This window comes from Habropoda laboriosa, unplaced genomic scaffold, assembly GCF_001263275.1.
Source record: "Habropoda laboriosa isolate 0110345459 unplaced genomic scaffold, ASM126327v1 scaffold143, whole genome shotgun sequence".
NCBI classification, from domain to species: domain Eukaryota; kingdom Metazoa; phylum Arthropoda; class Insecta; order Hymenoptera; family Apidae; genus Habropoda; species Habropoda laboriosa.
The window spans coordinates 1644027-1663361 of record NW_017100404.1 but is presented as its reverse complement, the minus strand read 5'-3'; the positions used below and the strand labels follow the sequence as shown (position 1 = coordinate 1663361).

The following is a 19335-nucleotide window of genomic DNA, read 5'->3' as shown; positions in this document are numbered from 1 at the left end:
CCCATGATAAAAGGGCAAAATAATGTTACATTATATACATCCATTCTTTGGTCCATAGTCTTTTGTGATAAACAAACTTCGACAAATCCCTTAACTTTTCGAGCTACGATATTTTGCAAGGATCTGAAATTTTCATGCAAGCTTTTCGCGACGAACGACGCTGTTTCACGAAAACTTCCAACCGGTCATGAATATACAATGTGAAAACCTTCTTATAAGACTTTCAGTTTCACTCTGTCACCTTTCCGAATTCCCACAAATTATACATCAACACTGTCTCTAACGTACATTTTTTATTCTACGCTCTTACGTATTATTCTGGTGATAACACGAGCAAACGTCGTCGAGATTACGCGAGATTCTTGGATAGCAGCTGCATTTCGACGAGATGTCAATACGTTTAGCGAAGAACACAACTTCGAAGGCTGATGCAACGTGCTTACCGCAAATTGAATACGCGTTAGCCTAAGGGCTTTCTGTTGTGTTCGTGATATTAACGAAACACTGCATTTGTTAGGATAATACGGCGATTATTCAACCCTTTCGTTTATGAATTCTTCAACAGCTACGTAAAATATTTGTTCGTACTTTGAGCAGATTACGTGGCAAATAAGCAATTTGTAAAAACGTTTGAATATTTTTAGTTTTCTAATTTTATTTATAGTTTCGATAAGAAAAAAATATAATTTAATTTATCAAGTTTTGCAATATTTTTCTTCGGTGTCCATCCGGAAATAACGAAAAAGTAATGTAATTACATGAGACTTCAGACTTTAGATAGAATATAAGATAAAATATTTGTTTTTAATTCATTTAGAATGTTTTTGAAATGGATTGCATAGAAAACATTGTTTCTGCAAAAATGAAAATGTTTTCATAATACTGCAGTTGGAACTAAAAGGTTAAATGTCTTAAAAATCCTATTTGTTTATAATGTAAACGCGTTTTCAATCGTTTCATTGCGAATTGTTTACAATAATTTACTTATTTTTGTAATTTTTTTAGTTATACACGGATAATTTTGAAAGAGAGAGAAAATTATACTGTAAAAGAAGGTTTATAGTAGGTAAGTTAATTATGTAAAATACATAGTAAATTATTGCAATTTGTGAATTACGTAAAACAGGTAGTTAATTACCATTTCACTCATACTTTAAAAGTCAAAAATCTCGTTCTTCTCTTTTATTGAAACTCCTTGTTAGAAACTACTCGTTAGAAAAAATTTTACAACGATTTAAGTTCTTTCAAATTTTGTTCATATTTCAGAAAAATAAATTGACATTTTTACAATCTTTTTATAGGATTTTCACGAAGAAAAAATTAAAAATATCTTCCAATTTCTCTAATGCTTTCATTTCAAGCGTATGCATAATATCTATGACGACCAACATTGGATTTCTACATTTATACGCCAGCGTACCTCAGAAATTTTTAAAGAAAATGAAGAAACCAAACTGCTGTTACATATTCAAGACCTTGAGATCACTCGCTAGTGAAAAATAATGTAATTTGAATGTTCAAATATTCTAATGAATACATTATAATTAAACATTAATTCAACGCTATTTCATACACATTTCGTTTTATAATGTTTCAAACTGAATAATTCAATATTCACAGAAAACAAACACAAAGTGTTCATTCGAACAATATTCGAGATTTTTAAACAACTCTCACAAATGAAAAAAATTACAGAATTAAAAAAGAAACAATTGTAAATCAACCTCCAAAATTTTCACCGTATACATAGACTACCGGCCAAAAGTTTGGAATCACCTCCCACTTTTCATCAATATTAAATCTGCTGCTAATTTTTTATAGATTTGAAGTTTATCTCAATTTCACATTTATCAATTTATCTCACATCAATTTATTCGAATGATAAAAAATTCTCAAAGTCGCTGACCTTCTTTCTGGAAATTTTTGTGTAAATTGCAATGCTCAGTGATTCCAAACTTTTGGCCGGTAGTGTATATTAATCTTAATGTTTACAATTTTTTAGCGTACTTTAATCTTCATATTAAAAAAAAAAAAATCGAAGATAATATTATCGTAAGATTATTTTAATCTACAATTTAATTAAATAAAATTGCCTACACAATAATTTCTAACAGTTTAATCAAATACTCTTCTGTTATCTTTTATCAATTACATTAAACGAGACTGCTTATCCTCGTTAATTGCAGAAATGGCAAAAATTTATTACCATTGCGATGAATTTTTTAAATACCTCTAAGCACAGTCTTACCTAAGAAAAAATGATCAACCTTTGTCTGAAAAGTCTAAGTAGCTTTAAGCTATTTTCACGTTGCCACGAGTAATTAAAAAATCGTTAATACCGTTGCAACGACCACCTTTACAGGTACTTAACGAACCAGGGTCCCTTGCTTCGGTCTCCGTCAAAATTTCAGTCGGAATAGCTCGTCCTTAAAGCTGCTTACTTTACCTTTAATCGAATAGCCATGGAAACCCCATGACTGCAGACATCGCTCACGAAGACGAGCTCGTGAAACGAGAAGGAAAATGCAAAAGTTTCGAACTTGAAATAAGCTTTGGGGAATTTATAGTTCTTCGGTTCTAGAACTGTCGGAAAGATTAGAAAGAACAGTTTCTTACGGGAGGTTTTTTCCTCGCGTGAAATATCATCGTCGAACGGGACGGGAAATTAAGCAACGAAGACAGATTGGCGAGTGAAAAAAAAGCTACCACGACGACACACGCTAACAACAACGAGGTCACATTAGACATGATTAATTTTGATAATTTTTATTCGAATCTCCCATTTCGCCGCGTGATAAACGACACGCGGCTCGAGTTTTCTCGATAACCGCGCGATAACCTCCACTTGGGCTACAGTTGCGAGCAAACTGTGAACGAGAAGCGCAGTTTTTAACTCGGTGGTAAAAGTGGTGTTTCTTCCTTGGCAGGATAATCAACATTTTAGGTGGATTCGCCGTGTCAAATGAATATTTGAAAATATATATTAACTACCGAATTCTCGATAAATATGCAAAACGAAAAATTCTAATTTCTTTATGAATGAAATGAATATACAAATCTGTATAAACAAAATACATTTTCTTTTTGCAATTTTGTAGATATTGCTTTTTTTTTATTATTGAAAGATGACTTTAAAATTGCTTTCGAATTTTAGCAAAGTTTTTATGTAATTGAATTTAAATGATTGTCTAATTTAATTATCAAAAGTGCTGAAAAATTAAAATTCTGTACCGCTTTGGGTTATTTTATGAAATCAATTTTACCCAATATTGTTCAAATTGATCGATACAGTGTTGTTAAATACAGAACACGATACTTTTGAAATAATTGTAGAAATTTACTACATATCCTTTTCGTTGAAGTTTTACATTACCGGCGCTAGAAGAAATGAACTATTTTAATCATACTTTACACCCCTCTAATTCTCCATATTCGTAAAGTAAATTTTACATTAAATTCGTGAAAAGGAAAATTTTCAAAACTGTAACAATTCACACTTATTCACAATATTCGATATTAAAAATATGAATAAACATCGAAAGTTTTTCCAACCTTGTTTTTCAATTTTCAAAAAACACAGGCGTGTCTATAGGAAAAATAAAAAAAGTGCATCAAACACAACTTGCACACCACTCTGAATAATTCTTGCATACCTGTCGCGACACGTGAACAACGATCAACGACAAAGAGAATCTCAGTCCGCGGTGTGACAAGAGAAACATGTCATATACGGTCGGGTTTGAATATCCATTGAAAACGTCGCCATCAGGGATGGATCATCTGGGAACCTGTGACAGTTTTATCAGTGCACGAGATGAGAGTAGTCACTCAGGTTGTTTTGCCGTGGCAAAGTGTCCCGATGGCCATCTACGTTCTTCCTTTTATTCTACCCCCGCCTTTCCTATTTTTATCAGTCCTTGTCCTTTCCACCACCGCGCTTCTTGTTCTCATGTCCTCTGATTTATTTCTCTCCATTCTCACCCATTGTTCCTATCGCATCCCCCTAAAGCTTTTCTCTGAACCCCTTACGCTCTTCTTTTCCTAACAATCTTACTGGAATTTCAGCGATTTATACTTACATATTCTGCCATTAGCGGAGAATTTCTATTGTTAAGTGTTTTTTATAGAATTGTTTATAATCATGTCTGGAGGCAACGAGAGAAGTGATAGAGTACGATAAGTGAATGTAATAATAATGTGACATAAGTTGCAACGATAAGATAATTGTTAATGCAACTTTGAGAATTGAGAACGAAGACTCTTGCAATTCTGAGATAACTCGGATAATTCATAAGTGATTCGTGCAACGCTCTTTGGAACACTCTATCTGCGACGATTCTTACAACACTCTGACTTTCTTGATAAATCTTGAATATTGAGTTTCGATGAGTCTTGAATTTGAGTATTAATAAGCCCTTAATTTGAACCCTTGATAAGTCTTGAATTTGGAGTCTTAATAAATTTGAAAACTTGAGTTTAGAAAAGTTTTGAATTTTGAGCCTTGATAAGTCTTGAATTTCGAATTTTGATAAGTCTTAAATTTTGATTCTTGACAAGTCTCGAGTCTTTAAACTTTCGATATGTCTTGAAAGTCCTGGAAGTCTTAAAAGCCTTGAAAATCTTAATAGTTTTCAAAGTCTTGATAGTTTTGATAGGACTTGAAAGCTTGGCGAGTATTCAATATCTTGCAAACATTTTGAGTGCCTTTGTCCATGCAGTATCATTGACATCGAATATTAAAGATATTAAATACTCACCAAGCTTTCAAGACTTATCAAAACTTTCAAAACCTATCGGAACTCCAAAAAACTCAAGACTCAAAATTGAACACTTATCAACCTTTCCAAGATTTCCAAGAATCGAATTAATTTCGAACCGATTCGAATTTCCACGGTATCGAAAAACTTCGAATCGCTTCGAAATCGAAACTCGAACACCCATCGCTATTTACCCCCGCAGAATACTCGCTATCCACAGTACCCCGCCTCCCTAATTCAACTTCCTCCGGAATCACAGCTTCCTCCAAAGCTTAACTTTCACGTGGTTACCTAAAACCCGAATCTCTCGTTGAAAGAACTTCATCATCGGGATGAAGAGATGCGATCACGTGCTTCCTCGCTCAGAGACACAATCGCGTCTACAACGCAGAACGTAGGTCGGGTCATTAGAGTTTCATAACTGCTCGAAATTAAGGATCCGTTCCCGGCTGTCGCCACGAACACACTTCGTTACTCTCGATACGACGGCATTCATCCAGGAGCCGATCTTCTTCCTCCTCCTCTTCTTCTTCCTTTTGCCTGACTCTTTTCCTCCCCCTCAAATGAGATTCGGTTGGAAATTGCGTCATCCGTTGCTAGAAAATCCACCTGGATCAGTTCGTCCGTCAAGGAGAGATCTTCTCCAAAGTTCCAATTACAGGAACATCGCGGAAGAGTTGTGATGGGCATGCGCCTTCGGCTACGAAACTGGAGAGGCTCCGTGGTGATTATTACCAGAAGAGAAAGAGCCCACCCCGGGGAACTTCCAGTAACGTGAATTTGCGGACGTGAGCTTATATATACACGTATTCTTACACAGGTATACACAGAGATATGTATATAGACCAGGAACGTTGCTTTGAATTCGTGGTTGCCCGGGAACACTGAACACGGCACAGTTATATCTTCATCTGTTCTCCCGGCTTCTATTGGGTTGCCAACCGAGTTCTTTCACGTTCTGACGAATGAACCCCATTTTCGGCTATCTGTGTGATAGCGTATTTCTGTTCTGTGTTTTCTATTTTCATCTCGGGGAGAATTGTAATTGGTTCGAAACATGAATTATCAGGATTTTTCCTACTATGTAGAAATAAAGCTCGGAGTAAATGGACGATTGTTTCGTCCAGAGGATTCGTGGAAATTTTCAAATAATTAAGTAAACTTTGTATTTCGTATAATTTCGATCATTTTTTTTCATATATTTTCAATAATCTCGTATTTTTGCAGAGCGAAAAATATTTCAATGAAAATCCAAGGAAATTCTGCAGCGACGACAAAACGATCTTACCAAAGAAAATAGGAAAATGTATGTGAAATTAGAAGGCGCTTATGTTTTTGTTTTTATCAAATTTAAAGATCTATATTATAAAATTCGACACGAACTTATGGAATCACCTAACCATCACATTGCACAATATTAATTATTTTCGTTGCTTTCTAGGATTAACTCGAATGTTCATACCGTGAAATTACCACTTTTTGTCTCAACTTGAGTTATATACAGGATGGGCTACCTAATTGTCTTCTCTAGCTACGGTGGTACAGGAGAATTTTTATACGTAATTTAAAAAATGGTTTTAAAGGGTGAATAAGATGGAAGACAAATTTTTTACGTGGTCCATCCTAAATATACTATCCTATTGCTCTTTCTTGACCTTATTAGAGCCATCAGGAGTTATTTACGCTACTCAATAAATAAGAAAGATTTAATTATTCGAATTGCTTTAAGTACAATACTGTCTTATGTATGATTACTTATGTCTTTTAAACCACCGCTTATTTTTTGATAACGATTGCAAAATTCTAGCCGAAGGCTCGTTAATTCGACACTATTAATTTGAAAAAAGCTGCGTCAAATAAACGAAATTATTGTTTCACAACAAAAAAATGTACAGTTTATAAATCTAACACGAAACCTCGATATAATTGCAATAATTAAATAAACTATTGATACCACTGTTTGCATACGATTAGTAGAATGAAAAATAAAATAATCTTGATTTAACTATGCAAAACTCGTAACTTCTGAATATATTACATTCTGCGTAACACTTTGCTCGTATACAAAAGAACGAACTAAAGTGCAAACTACACATGTCTTTAAGCCGTTAAATGGCGCATAGTCTGAGAATTGCATATACGTAGCTCGTTAGTATGCTTGTTAGCCAAAGTCGCGGAAGAAGATTTACAAATGTGTACATATATATCCTTGGATTCCTGACTGGTTTGTTTTTCATGGATGGAAAAGAACCTCGTCAGATTATTGATTCGACCATCGGTGGGTATCCCATGAGAAACTCTTGTAACAGGAAAGGAAAAGGGCATAAACATCATCGATAATTCGATTATAAAACCGATGAAAACATGTAATTGAAAGAGAAAGAGAAAATACTCGAAAATTGTTCTTTCTCGCGTCGATAACCAAAGTTGGTTGGTATATTATCGAGCAAAATGTGACACAGCAAGTGCTTTTAAAGATTTGAAATTATTTTAGTCAGTTAATGGGGTCATTGAAGTTTTTCACATAAATTCGTTCTTAAGATATATATGTTTCGTAATTAATAATGCATATTATAAAAATTAATATTACATTACTTAAATTCGTTAAAATATCATTCTTAGTAGTCATCTTAAATTCTGAGTGAGTTTACTTTGTCTTCGTTTCTTTCTGAAACTTACTTCACGTTCATATTAGCAGACACTCAAGTTTATATTTTATAAACTTGAGTATAATTTGAACAAACTAACGAGCATAATTTGCTCACTAATTTTTTTTCTACTTTATTCGAAAATATAAATTTTCAAAAGAACTGCTTTTTCAAAAAAACCGAAATGTCTATTCTTCTTTTTAACGAGAGCAATAAAACAAGTTTAATTGATGGCTAATTTTCTGAAAATGTTCAAAATAAAATTGCTCAGAATAAAGAACATTATAAGTTAATATTATACTTAAATACACGAGCCACTCAGAAGCCAAAGTGACTAACTCGATTGAACGAAATTTATTCAATTTTTTCTATCTATAAGGAGTTAAATACCAAGCATGTGCTTTAATACTAAAATTGGAAGAATTTCATAAAGTGAAGTTAATCATTTTGGCTTCTGAATGGCTCATATTTAAACGATAACACACATAGAATTTTCATTATCTTTTTTTTTTTCTATCGTACAATTTTCGCTTCTTTTTAACACAGACCAGTTTGATTACAGCATTGTTAATACGTCTCTCTGTCGACGTTCAAACTTTTTCTAAAAGCACTCGGTGATTTTACTCGATAATAATACGCCCGCAAAGGAATTATCGTTAATTCACAAACATCGTTGTCCTGAATGACACGAGCAAATAAACTATTGTTAGATGTTCCTATAATGAAAAGCGTTGCCTTATGAACGAACCAGAATAACCACCGACGACGTTGATGCACACTATCAATAATCAATAACTTGATAACGAGGAACAAACGACGAAGCGAGAAGGAACGATAGACCCATATTTGCGTGTGTATAATTGCGCAAATATAATTATACTACGTCTAAATTACATTTAGTACTTACACTTCTAACAATAGATACAATTAATTATCTCGGAATTATTATAATTCTTCAGCTTCATTCGAGAAGCTAAATTATCTTACAATAATGGCGATACAAAAGCAACGCATAAAAAAAAAAAGGAAAAATAGAAAGATATAAATGTTCTTTCTGAATTATGTTTCATAATTATTTCATAAATCATTATAACGATGTCACTTTGCACACGCGTACAGTTTTACCTAAAAAAAAAAAAACTCGACCACTCAAGCTTCTTTATTTGCGCTACGCTTCTTCTACGTCTTTCTTCGTTCACGAGCACTTTCACCTCTTCAACATGGCTGGCATTTTATCCAGAGAAACAGCATTTTCTTAAACTTTCTAGATGTGTTCTTTTTCGTTTTTCTTCGAAATTTCACTTCGCGTCAACTGCAGCAGTTATCAAATACAGGCAAACTTGCAATAGTTTCATCTTTTAATATTAGGCAGGATTATTTTAGTGAAAAAGGGGGGAATTAAATGATAATTATCTTAATATTTATTACTATTTTAAATATTTTATTTACAGTATGTGTACATTTACTCGTAAGATTCTTACTGACTAGTTCAGACTCTGACTCAAACCGTCTTCACTCGTTCAGATTCATCCTCTTATCCTACTCTATTCGAAAAATTCCTGAGCAAAATAAATGAAATATAAATTACTCATTTATATTCTGTAGTATCTTTCTTTAAGTGCAGAAAATGTAGTTGAACAATGTTTCATTTATGATCACTTCGATAATAATTGTATTCTTTTTGTGTAAACTTCAGAAGCATTAAGATGTCTTGTAATAAATCAAATTTAATAGAATTTTGATAAATGATATTAAACGAAATACATTTTATAAATTACTCTGCTATTATTCAAGTGTTCCTGAGGAATGTGCTTCAAGTTTCTTTTCTTTCTTCCTTACAAATCTTCATTTTCTTTATTATTGTTAACAATGTATTAAAAAATTAACAAACAAACTTTGGCAACACAATAATTTTTAAAATCGATTTTTGAATTGTACAAGATTGAAAGAGAAAGGTTATCGTATACTAGAAAAGAACAAAGTAAGTCGTATTTACGAATATCTTTTGAAAATATAGAAAATCGATTTAAAAATATGGTCGATAAATTAAAAATCGTTAATAAAAATACCAAATGATAACCTCTTCGGAAAAATAGTTGAAATGAGATATATTTTAATACTTGCAAAGTTAGCATTAGTTACTAAGTTATTGTAAAAGTTTGCAGTAAGAGAATTGAAGGTACTGTTTCTTTAACAGTCTTGAAAGCCACTCAAATTAAATCAAGATTTTAATGCACTTTCAGGGAATTTAATCATGAAACATGCTCGCAATGCGACATTGCAGTCTAATAGCACAGTAACATTGTTCTACTTAATAGCATGTTTTTCATTGCCTAACTGAAACACCATTTACCTTAGCACTGTCTCTGGCTTTACTGCGAGCTGGTTTCATGATTAAATTCCCTTTTTATAGGTACATAAGGTGAAATAAACGAAAATGGGAAGATAATTTTAAGGGGGGAAAAAGCAAAATGCCTTGACTTTTTGTTTACATAATAAAGAGTAAATTTATACAATCAATTACAGTATCATATAAATAGTAACGTCTATTCGCGATATTACAAGTATTACAATAGCCTTACATGTGTAGTAAAAAAACATTATCTGCACTATACTACATTTACATAGTACTTATTGATAATATTTACAATGCTCCGATCTGAGCGGAATTTTCCCTATTCTTATTAGAGAAAACGTTCGCAAAACTCAACGAGTCCAAATATTCCATGAAACCATTTCGCAATCATAAAATATTGAGACATTGACTTTTATCGTATATATATGACAGATTATCAAAATTTTGAATATCTAACTTGGTTCATGGACATTCGTGAAAACTATACCAACGATTAGAAAACTGTATTTCAAATTCTAGTGATTCTTCGTTTAAGTGGATAATTTGAGATTCGTATCACAAAATGAAGTTATTGATATATTTACATCAGACTTTGAACAATGTGGAAAAATGATTTAAACACCTTTTGCATAAATTCTCCACGTTCGTTTTCATTGCACTTTGGTTAATTTGATATTTTTTTCCAACATTTGCCCACGTACCAGGTTGGAAGATGCTACTCGTCAAAAATACTGAAGACCATTTCATGGAAGTCGAAAATTGAAACGGTAGGTGACACCGAAATTCTAAACATCTAATATAAGTTAAGAATCAAAATATGAAGTGCTACCAGAGCCTTCATAATTGTTCGCAAGAATGCACTTCGAGTGCTACACGAATATTTATAAAAATATCATCGATGGATTCTTTTTTTCATTTCACACCAAGATATCGAGAAGACGTTCATAATTAATGGTCCTGTCTGTACAAAGGCACATTATGTGAACAAATATTGTGCGCAAAAGTTAACAAGATAAGAACTTCGTTAAAAATGTCCTTGTCAAGAATTAACAAATTTTCTGTTTGTTTTCCTTGCAATTTTTCATTTCTGGTTGGAAATTTCGTTGTTCAAACACGCATATCACTGTTAAAATCTTTTATCTTTACATAAATTACAAAAATTACTATTGTTCGCAAGAAGAAAAATTGCACGGAGTACAATTAATTGTTATATCCACAAGGACATTGAATATAACGTTGACGTTTCATTCAAAACCTTGTTTTCAATTCTTTAACATATTAACAAGTGATACAAATATATTCTTACATCCATAATCTTAATGCATATTTACTTGCTGTTATATTTATTTATTAGCAATAACTTTTGTGCAAAAATAGTTTCGTATTTCAGATTTATTTATTAGACATATGATACGTTTCTTTTAAAATTGAATTTACGTCTGAAAATTTTGTGTAACATAATTTGTTTAATACACATATCATAGCAAAAATAAATTTTATTAATTTGTTAATTTAATTATTGAAATTTATATTCCACTGTTTTGTTAGGATACAATAAAGTAACGAAAGAAACTTTATCATACCGCAATTATTATTTGCAACTGAAAAATTGATCAAACAAAAAAACTTTCAAACCCTTTGTAATTCATAAAAGAAATACTTGAAGTAACAATAACTTCTTTTTTTCGAATCAAAAAATAAATATCTTCCGAATCTTGTGACGCGTTCATTTAATAGACTACTCACAGAGCTGGAATATTTACAAATGTTTCTTTTATACTATGAATAGATTATAATGCTAGGTATAATGTTACACTATGTTTCTTAGAAACAACTACTGTATATTCAAGAAATTGAAACGTAGAAAATAGTAATTTTCATTTGAACTGACATACTATTTTCGTAACATGTGCAATGAATCTCACAGATACTCGTGGTATTTGACAATTAACATTCATAGAAGTTTCACGATGCAAATCACAATATAAGATTATTAGAATTGAAAAACCGTATAAACGTTTGTAGAAATATTTCACATCTGCGATCAATTAATATAATATATTTCGTAGTTGATAAAAATATAAACATTTATGTAGTTTATACATTAGAATATTTTGTATTCCAAGTGATCAATTATATATCTTAATATAATCCTTTAAAAAGTCAGCAATTACAATAAGCGTATAATTGAAGACATAAAAAAGTGACAGTAATTGTGCTAGTAAACTATGGCTTTTTGTAGATGTATTATCTGATCTATTCATAGGTGTTTACAATATATATACGTTTCTTACTTTGTTTCCACCATATCTTCGTCTAATCATTTTTTTTTTCAACCTCTTTAACATATAATTACATTACTAAAAGGAAATAAAAACACTAAAATATACATTTATCTTCAAATTGAGTTTCAATTTCCAGTGAGGTTATATTATATACAGTGCTGTGATTTTAATCTGTTATGAATCAAATCTAAAAAAAAGAAAACACAATCAGAAGGATTTAAATTTGATAGTAACAGATATAACAAAATAAAGACAATGTAGCCGTAGTCAATTATTGTAATTCACATTTATGGATTAAAACTGCAATGGCAGAAAACATAGCAGTTGCATTAAAGCTTGGATAAGAAACGTATATTTAATGTTAATTTACTAAATTTAATAAATTAACATTGCATAATTGTTCTTTTCACTTCTGAGATTCACAAATTATCTTCAGGCACTACAATACATTCTGAATATATTTTATAGGACAAGATTCAATGGCACAAAATTAATATTCATACTTCAATTTCTTATAAAATGTGTATCATAATAAAAGTAATATTATAACACTGGAAATGTAATGTCCTTTTTCTTATTTATGTCCAATTCCATTTGTCTCCCTGAGACAAAAGCGCTTGCATTATTTAATCGTTACACATAAAAATTAACGATCGATACTGTATTAAATACGACAAATCGTTAATATATGGTTGTAACTTCTTAAAGAATAACTGGCAATGTACATCCCTTTATAAAATTCTATGTGGTTCTATTGGCACATGGCAAGTTAAATTTTTATGTTCATTCACTGAAATTTGCAGATGTATTTTATATGCATCTGCCTTTTACACGAATATTTGATAATTTCGTAAATTTCGAAAATCAGTACTTAGCTTATATTGCAAAGATGTATCTTTGCATCAACATTTATAAACCTCTATACTTTCGCAAAAGCCCTTTTACTGATGCCACAGAAAAAAGTATGGTATAGTTGCGCACTACTCATGCCCTGTACTTCAAAGATCGGATTTGTCCTGCATGACTTCCTCTGAACAATTTCTGGAGGATAAATAAAGTAATGTCAAAAAGACTATGGAAACAAAGTGAAAACAAGTGCACCAACTCTTATGCCACAAACCAAAATTAAATACGATTTTAAGTTCATACAGTCTTTAGTAATAAATAAATTTATTAAATTTTAGAAGTATTATTAACTGAGTTGGTGAAGAAATGTATAGAAAGAAATATTGATGATAAAGAACATAGAAGTGTTTTGCTCTGTTAAATCAGAAAATGTAGCAAGCAAAATTGTTCTGCAATAAATCATATAAAAATGTAAAGAATAAACATTTAATGTAGTTAAATAAATATGCATTAGTTAAGCTAAATATTAAATTAATTATCATGAACTGTTAACCTCCTAATTAATGCTATAGGCACTAAGTAGGCACAATTATTAGTATCATTTTGATAGTACTTTAAGATAAAATTAGGTACTTATGAATGATCTTGGCCTTAAGAAACAAAACAATTGCAAACTTTTGGTACAATACGAACTGTAAGGAACGATATAAATGAATTCTTTTCACAAAAACGTATATACATATAGACGTTAATACCAGCAAAGAACATTATCTCTATGATCAAAAATGATCGTGAATACAGCACTGCTTTAGGAAAATATGCAAATTGTGCAATGTGTTATGGTAAGCTCTCCTTAACCAATATGAGTATTTCAATCCATAATGTAAGTTACAACAAATATCCATAAATTTTCATTTGAATCTTTCTGAAACGACAAATTTTTTTACGACACATTTACATACATCCTATTTAGTAACGGTAAACTTTACATTATTCTAAACATACATACAACTAAAAATTTCAATCCAGTCTTTATATTCATTAAAAATTAAGCGATATTGCGCACACACATATTGATATGGATATATCAATATGTGAGATATAATTTACGCATATTTGTAATCTTCTCTTTGGAGAGGAGAATAAACACAAAATGAAAAATGTTTAAGGCACATAAACAATGGGCAAGTTGATCAAACATGGTTATGCAATGATAGCAAAAAGAAAAATTGCATCGCTTCTGATATACTAATTACAACCTTCTCAATGAAGCCATACTGAGGGAACTGCACTTGGCCTTTCGTGTCGGTTGAACCGACATAGGTGCTACTAGAACATCATCCCTAGATGGCGAGCCTGAACCACCATTACCCAGCTCCTGGAAAGATACACGAATGAATATCCATTTATCCTATTTATATACACAATTATGCAGAGAATACCAAAAGGAATTAAAACAGTACTAATTAACTACACTAGCTAAACAATACAATCTAAACATGTAACATTTAATTCACACTTGAAGCATAATTAGTAAGGAATAAAAAAATAAACGAATATAAGAAATACCTAATGATACATCATGCAAGTTCATAGGAATAATGAAAAAAATAAATTCTTATAGACATAGTTTTTCTCATTGCAAATATATTTTACAAAAAAAGAAGAATAAGAAAACAACGAAAAGGAATCCAGCCTTGTTGAACTTTTTAGTGCAAGCCATAACAAAAAAATAAACCCGAAAAATTTGTCAATACAAAATGCCTCTTTAAGGACAAAGTTAACTTTATAAAAATATAAATCTTTAACACTTGTAGAATCTGTTCTGAAAGAATCGCCTTAATCATGAATAAGATAAGTTTTAGTTTTTCTAGCTAATTTGTGACGCGAAGTATTTTGATCCAGTCGAAACACTGCGTGACGTCACATTCCTAAAACGAATTTTGCCTGTTGAAAAGTATAAATCTACTAATTTTCCTCTCTACTCCCTTTCACGAGAGGAGACGTTAAATAATTATATTACTATTTCCTATATATTTTAAAGTGAATATTAATAAGTACTACATCATTCAGCAAATATTGCATAAAACAAACGCGCTACAGTATACTTACGTGATAGACACTAAAAATTTATCCACTAACATTGTATCAGCATAAACACAAGTTCTATAATTAATGTTGTATCAGAACATATGTAGCAAAACGGACGTAATTCACATACACTATGGATGAATCAGTGTAACTTATAAAATAAGTCAAACAGAGCAATATATTAAGATAAACATAGGAAAATAATATATTATAATGTACATACAATAAGTTAATTTTTTTAAACATTTTCATAATGCTATAAAATAGACAAAACAAAAAAGGAATGTCTTAACTTGTTTCAGAGTTACAATATTAAATATTTGTATAATTTTATGTTATCCAAATATATACAAAGAGAAAAATTAGTGATTTTAGATTTATTTTGCAATTATGCTTTTCAGCAAATTGTAATTAAAATGCACATAAAATAAAAGTTGCAATTTTTAATTACACGAAAGTTATAGAAAGAAAATTTCGCTTAAAACATTAGACTAGCTTTGGCCGATATCAAAGAGATAACAATCTCCTGTCGTGAAATGAAGGTAAGCAAGAAGAAATGAAGAAAGCATAAGCACATAGTAAAGAAAAATGCATGCGATAATAAATTGTTAACTAACGTTAATGTTGTTGCAACTAGCGAGCCGCATCTGTGCAAGTTGTTGACTTGCTGGAGTAAGACTGTTAGTTGATCCAAATGGTGACATCATTGTTGACATAGCTCTCTTCAATTTGCTTGGAGTTTTGTTAAAACTAAACGCTCTGCCAACTTTCATCCTTGTACGAGATGCAAACCTGAAGAAAAACAATCGTTGCAAATTTATTTAAATTTAAGCTTCTAGACATTAAACAAAAGCAGTACTGAAATTTTACTTCCCTCTGATACTTCAATGTATTTTTCCGCTAAACAAACTAAACTAAATTTTTCGAATAACGCATTAATTTTCAATATACTAATAAACAGAGGAAAATAAACTTTTTAGCAAACAAAGGAATTAGCAAACTTAAATAAACCCAAAACCTTAATAAACCAGTTCAAGTAAATATTACACCTTAATAATTAATTTTAATGTACATGCAAAAGCTATAGTATAGTTTTTCAATAATCTTAAATTTCGTGCTGGACTTTAATGAAAAGTTACATTACAACTGCACATCTATATTACAAATGTAAAAGTGTAGAAATAGGGCTTAATTTTGAGGCTACCACTAACTTTCATAAATAATAATTAACATTTTTTTAAGACCTATAGAGTACAAGCACAAGTGGTCGAAATATATTAGCGATGCATAATTATAAGTTGTGCTGAAAATTTTAACCCCTTGACAACAGCGATCGTAGAATAAAAATTTCGCTGTATAAATATTTAGAAGCTACTTTGTTTTCTCGCCTCTTAAAAAGTAAGATCTAAGAATCGATTTCTCGACAATGCTGATAAATAAACATAAATCAAAATTAACATGATAGTTAATTCATTGAGTGGTTACTTCAATTGTTTGCTTGTGTTACTATTAATGAATAAATATGAGAAGTAATATAAATGCTATTGGATTATTTGTAATTATTCTAAATAAATTGCAATTTAATATGTACAATTGTATAAATTCTAGTATATACATAAACAATATGATTAATCATACAAAATATGAGATCGTCAAGGGGTTAAATAAACATGTATTAAATATTTTAATTACTCAATAGCCTTAATGATCTTAAACAGGCTGATGTTATCAATATTACGCTTGAACTGGTAAAATTATTTTCGCGAAGCAATTTAACTTTCTATACTTTAAAATCAGAAAATAAAACTAATTCAAACAAGCCAGGAAAAGGACCAAAGCGAGTAAAAAAAAGATAATCAGCCTGGTGCGAAAACTGACGGTAGTGGGACATGTAACGTGGTTTCACACATGCTATTGAGTAGGAACACATACGGGTCCATATACTCCAGGTAAAAATTATGAAATAGGCTCCTGCAACCAAACGAGTCGTCGCCCCATTATTTTTTGTTAACATGCAATACAGGAGAAAAACAGTTTAGAACACCTAATAACTTTTTACTTCATAGATGTGCATGTTTTTTTCATGAAAATTTCTACTTTGTCAAAACTTTTTGCACCAATTTTTGCGCAATATGTAATACACATATTAAACACGCGCTGGTCTTATTTTTAATATATTCTAAATATAAATAAATTAGAGGCTAAAATTCAGCAAAACTTAATAGTAATGCAGGAAAGTATATTGTAAGCTAGGCTATTCTAGAATAGAAATACTAATTAGCTATTCATCACTTTTATATGTAATTTTATGTAATATGTATTTTTTTAATCCATCTAAATACTAAACATTAAAAATGTTTCTCTACAAAACTGTAAGTATTATTGTACATTTTCTACAAAAAATAAAGTTGTTTAAACATTCATATCTATCTAACATACAAAGAAGTGAATTTACAGTTCTGAGAGAAATATAATTATTTGCAATATTAACACTGTACAATAAATACCAATTAAGTTTCATCTACTTACTTAAATGCTTTACTTAATGTTCCTAATGCTACATCGCTTGTGTCAATTTCAAGTTGATGCGAATCGAGACTTATCAGGAACGTGTCCTAAAAATAACAAAATAAAAATACTATTGCTAATAAGATGCAATAAATACTACCAATACGCTATGATAAATAAAAAGCAATTTGTTAAAATTAAAATATTTGTCAAATAAACACTAAAACTTACCGCATCAGCTTTACACACTGTATTAGCCATTTGCCTACATAAAGTCCGTAAATAATTCGTCTTATTTACTTCTTCATCAGTAATTGTAAATGAAAATAGTTTCTCCTTTAATTCTTGATTACTTCTCACCATTAAAGCAAATACTTTATGACATTCTATAAACATACAAAACAAAGAACACAAATTTTATATTCACGGTCTATATTATACTTCATTTGGCATATAAATTTTTAAATAAATGTTTATAATACTGTATGATATCATCTTACCATCAGTTTCTCGTATATCTACAACTTTTTTTATTGTACTAAGAGATAACATCTTGATATGTTTATACGGTTTTCCTTGACTTAATTTAGTTGTATGCAATCCATTTGCTGTATTGGGACTCTTTAACGAGTTAAAAGCCTTTGATCTTTTTTTACAAATTTCGAGAGTATCGGTAAACAGAAACAAAACTAAATGATCGCCACGCCCGCTTAAACCCTCACTAAGTTCCATCACATCACATTTGCCAATAAATGATCGATGTGAAGAAACTAAATGCGGTGGACAATTGTCAATTTCATTGAAAATGTCAAACATAACTAATTGACCTTCTGTTTTTCTTTTATCCTCATTTATGTAAGTCATGACTTCTTTAATACTGCTAATTGACAACTCCAATGCGCTATGATCTGGATTATTTTTACTCGTATGTTTAAGGATATCTACAATATGTAAAAACGTGTGAATATTGGTGAATATAATTATTATGACAATAAATTAAACATTTGTAATCAATACACGTACCGTTTAATAATAAACTAATACTGGGTAACCTTTGTACTGGTTTAATTAGTAGCTCCTTTAAGCTTTGTCTGCCACATTCAGGTTTCGTCTGACAAACCTTCAGAAAAGCGTGAAATCGTGGTTTGTTTTGATCACACTGGTCGAGCATCTCCTTTGTATTTTCGAAGAAGTTGACATACGGTGGATACGCCTTGACTAAGTCAGGTGCGAACTTCAGAAATATATTACCTATGCTAACGTCCTCCATCCAATGCGTAGCACTGTATTTCAGTTCTTCCAACATTTTTTTGTGAACTTCATAAATGGGTGGAAAATTACCAAATATAATTTTTGCTTCTGTACCATTTAACAACTCGCCACTTGTATCTATGAGATCTTCTAATGGAGATTTGAACAGCTGAAAAAATAAATAATATATTATAAGAATGTATTAATTTCTGTTCAGATAATGCACAACAAAATGAATCTTACCGTCATAATTGTACTGAGAATGCCAACATAATTTGACTCTGTTTGTACTAATTCTATGAAAACCTGATGACGCGGTGATAAATTTTTTCTAGAGCTATCGGTATTAACAGCTTCCACTTCTGTTATATTAAATAAAAAATTTAGATATATTGTTAGTATAGTCATGTTAAATAAATGTAAAAATTTTGACATTTTACTCGGCAAAACGAATGAACCACAAAGGAAGGGAAGATGTCATAGGATTATTAAGAAGGCATTAAAACGTTTCACAAATGATAGTTAACTATCTGAAGGTAGATAGTAGGAAATTAAAAAAAAAAAAAAAAAAAAAAAAAAAACCCGGGGAAAAA

General features: G+C 30.8%; 1 protein-coding gene across 1 annotated transcript in view; it reads right to left on the bottom strand.

Annotated features, from left to right (window-relative positions):
- Nucleotides 1-13018: 13018 nt before the first annotated feature.
- Nucleotides 13019-19335, bottom strand: part of LOC108575324 (protein ECT2) — an 11445-nt gene continuing 5128 nt past the window's right edge. The window contains exons 8-16 of the mRNA XM_017938090.1: nt 18986-19125; nt 18515-18911; nt 17992-18432; nt 17723-17877; nt 17513-17598; nt 16862-16954; nt 15601-15775; nt 14152-14270; nt 13019-13087 (exon numbers count right to left, since the gene is read on the bottom strand). Of these exons, the coding sequence (XP_017793579.1) occupies nt 13045-13087; nt 14152-14270; nt 15601-15775; nt 16862-16954; nt 17513-17598; nt 17723-17877; nt 17992-18432; nt 18515-18911; nt 18986-19125 (1649 nt within the window). The 3' untranslated portion in view covers nt 13019-13044. The remainder of the gene's footprint in view (nt 13088-14151; nt 14271-15600; nt 15776-16861; nt 16955-17512; nt 17599-17722; nt 17878-17991; nt 18433-18514; nt 18912-18985; nt 19126-19335) is intronic.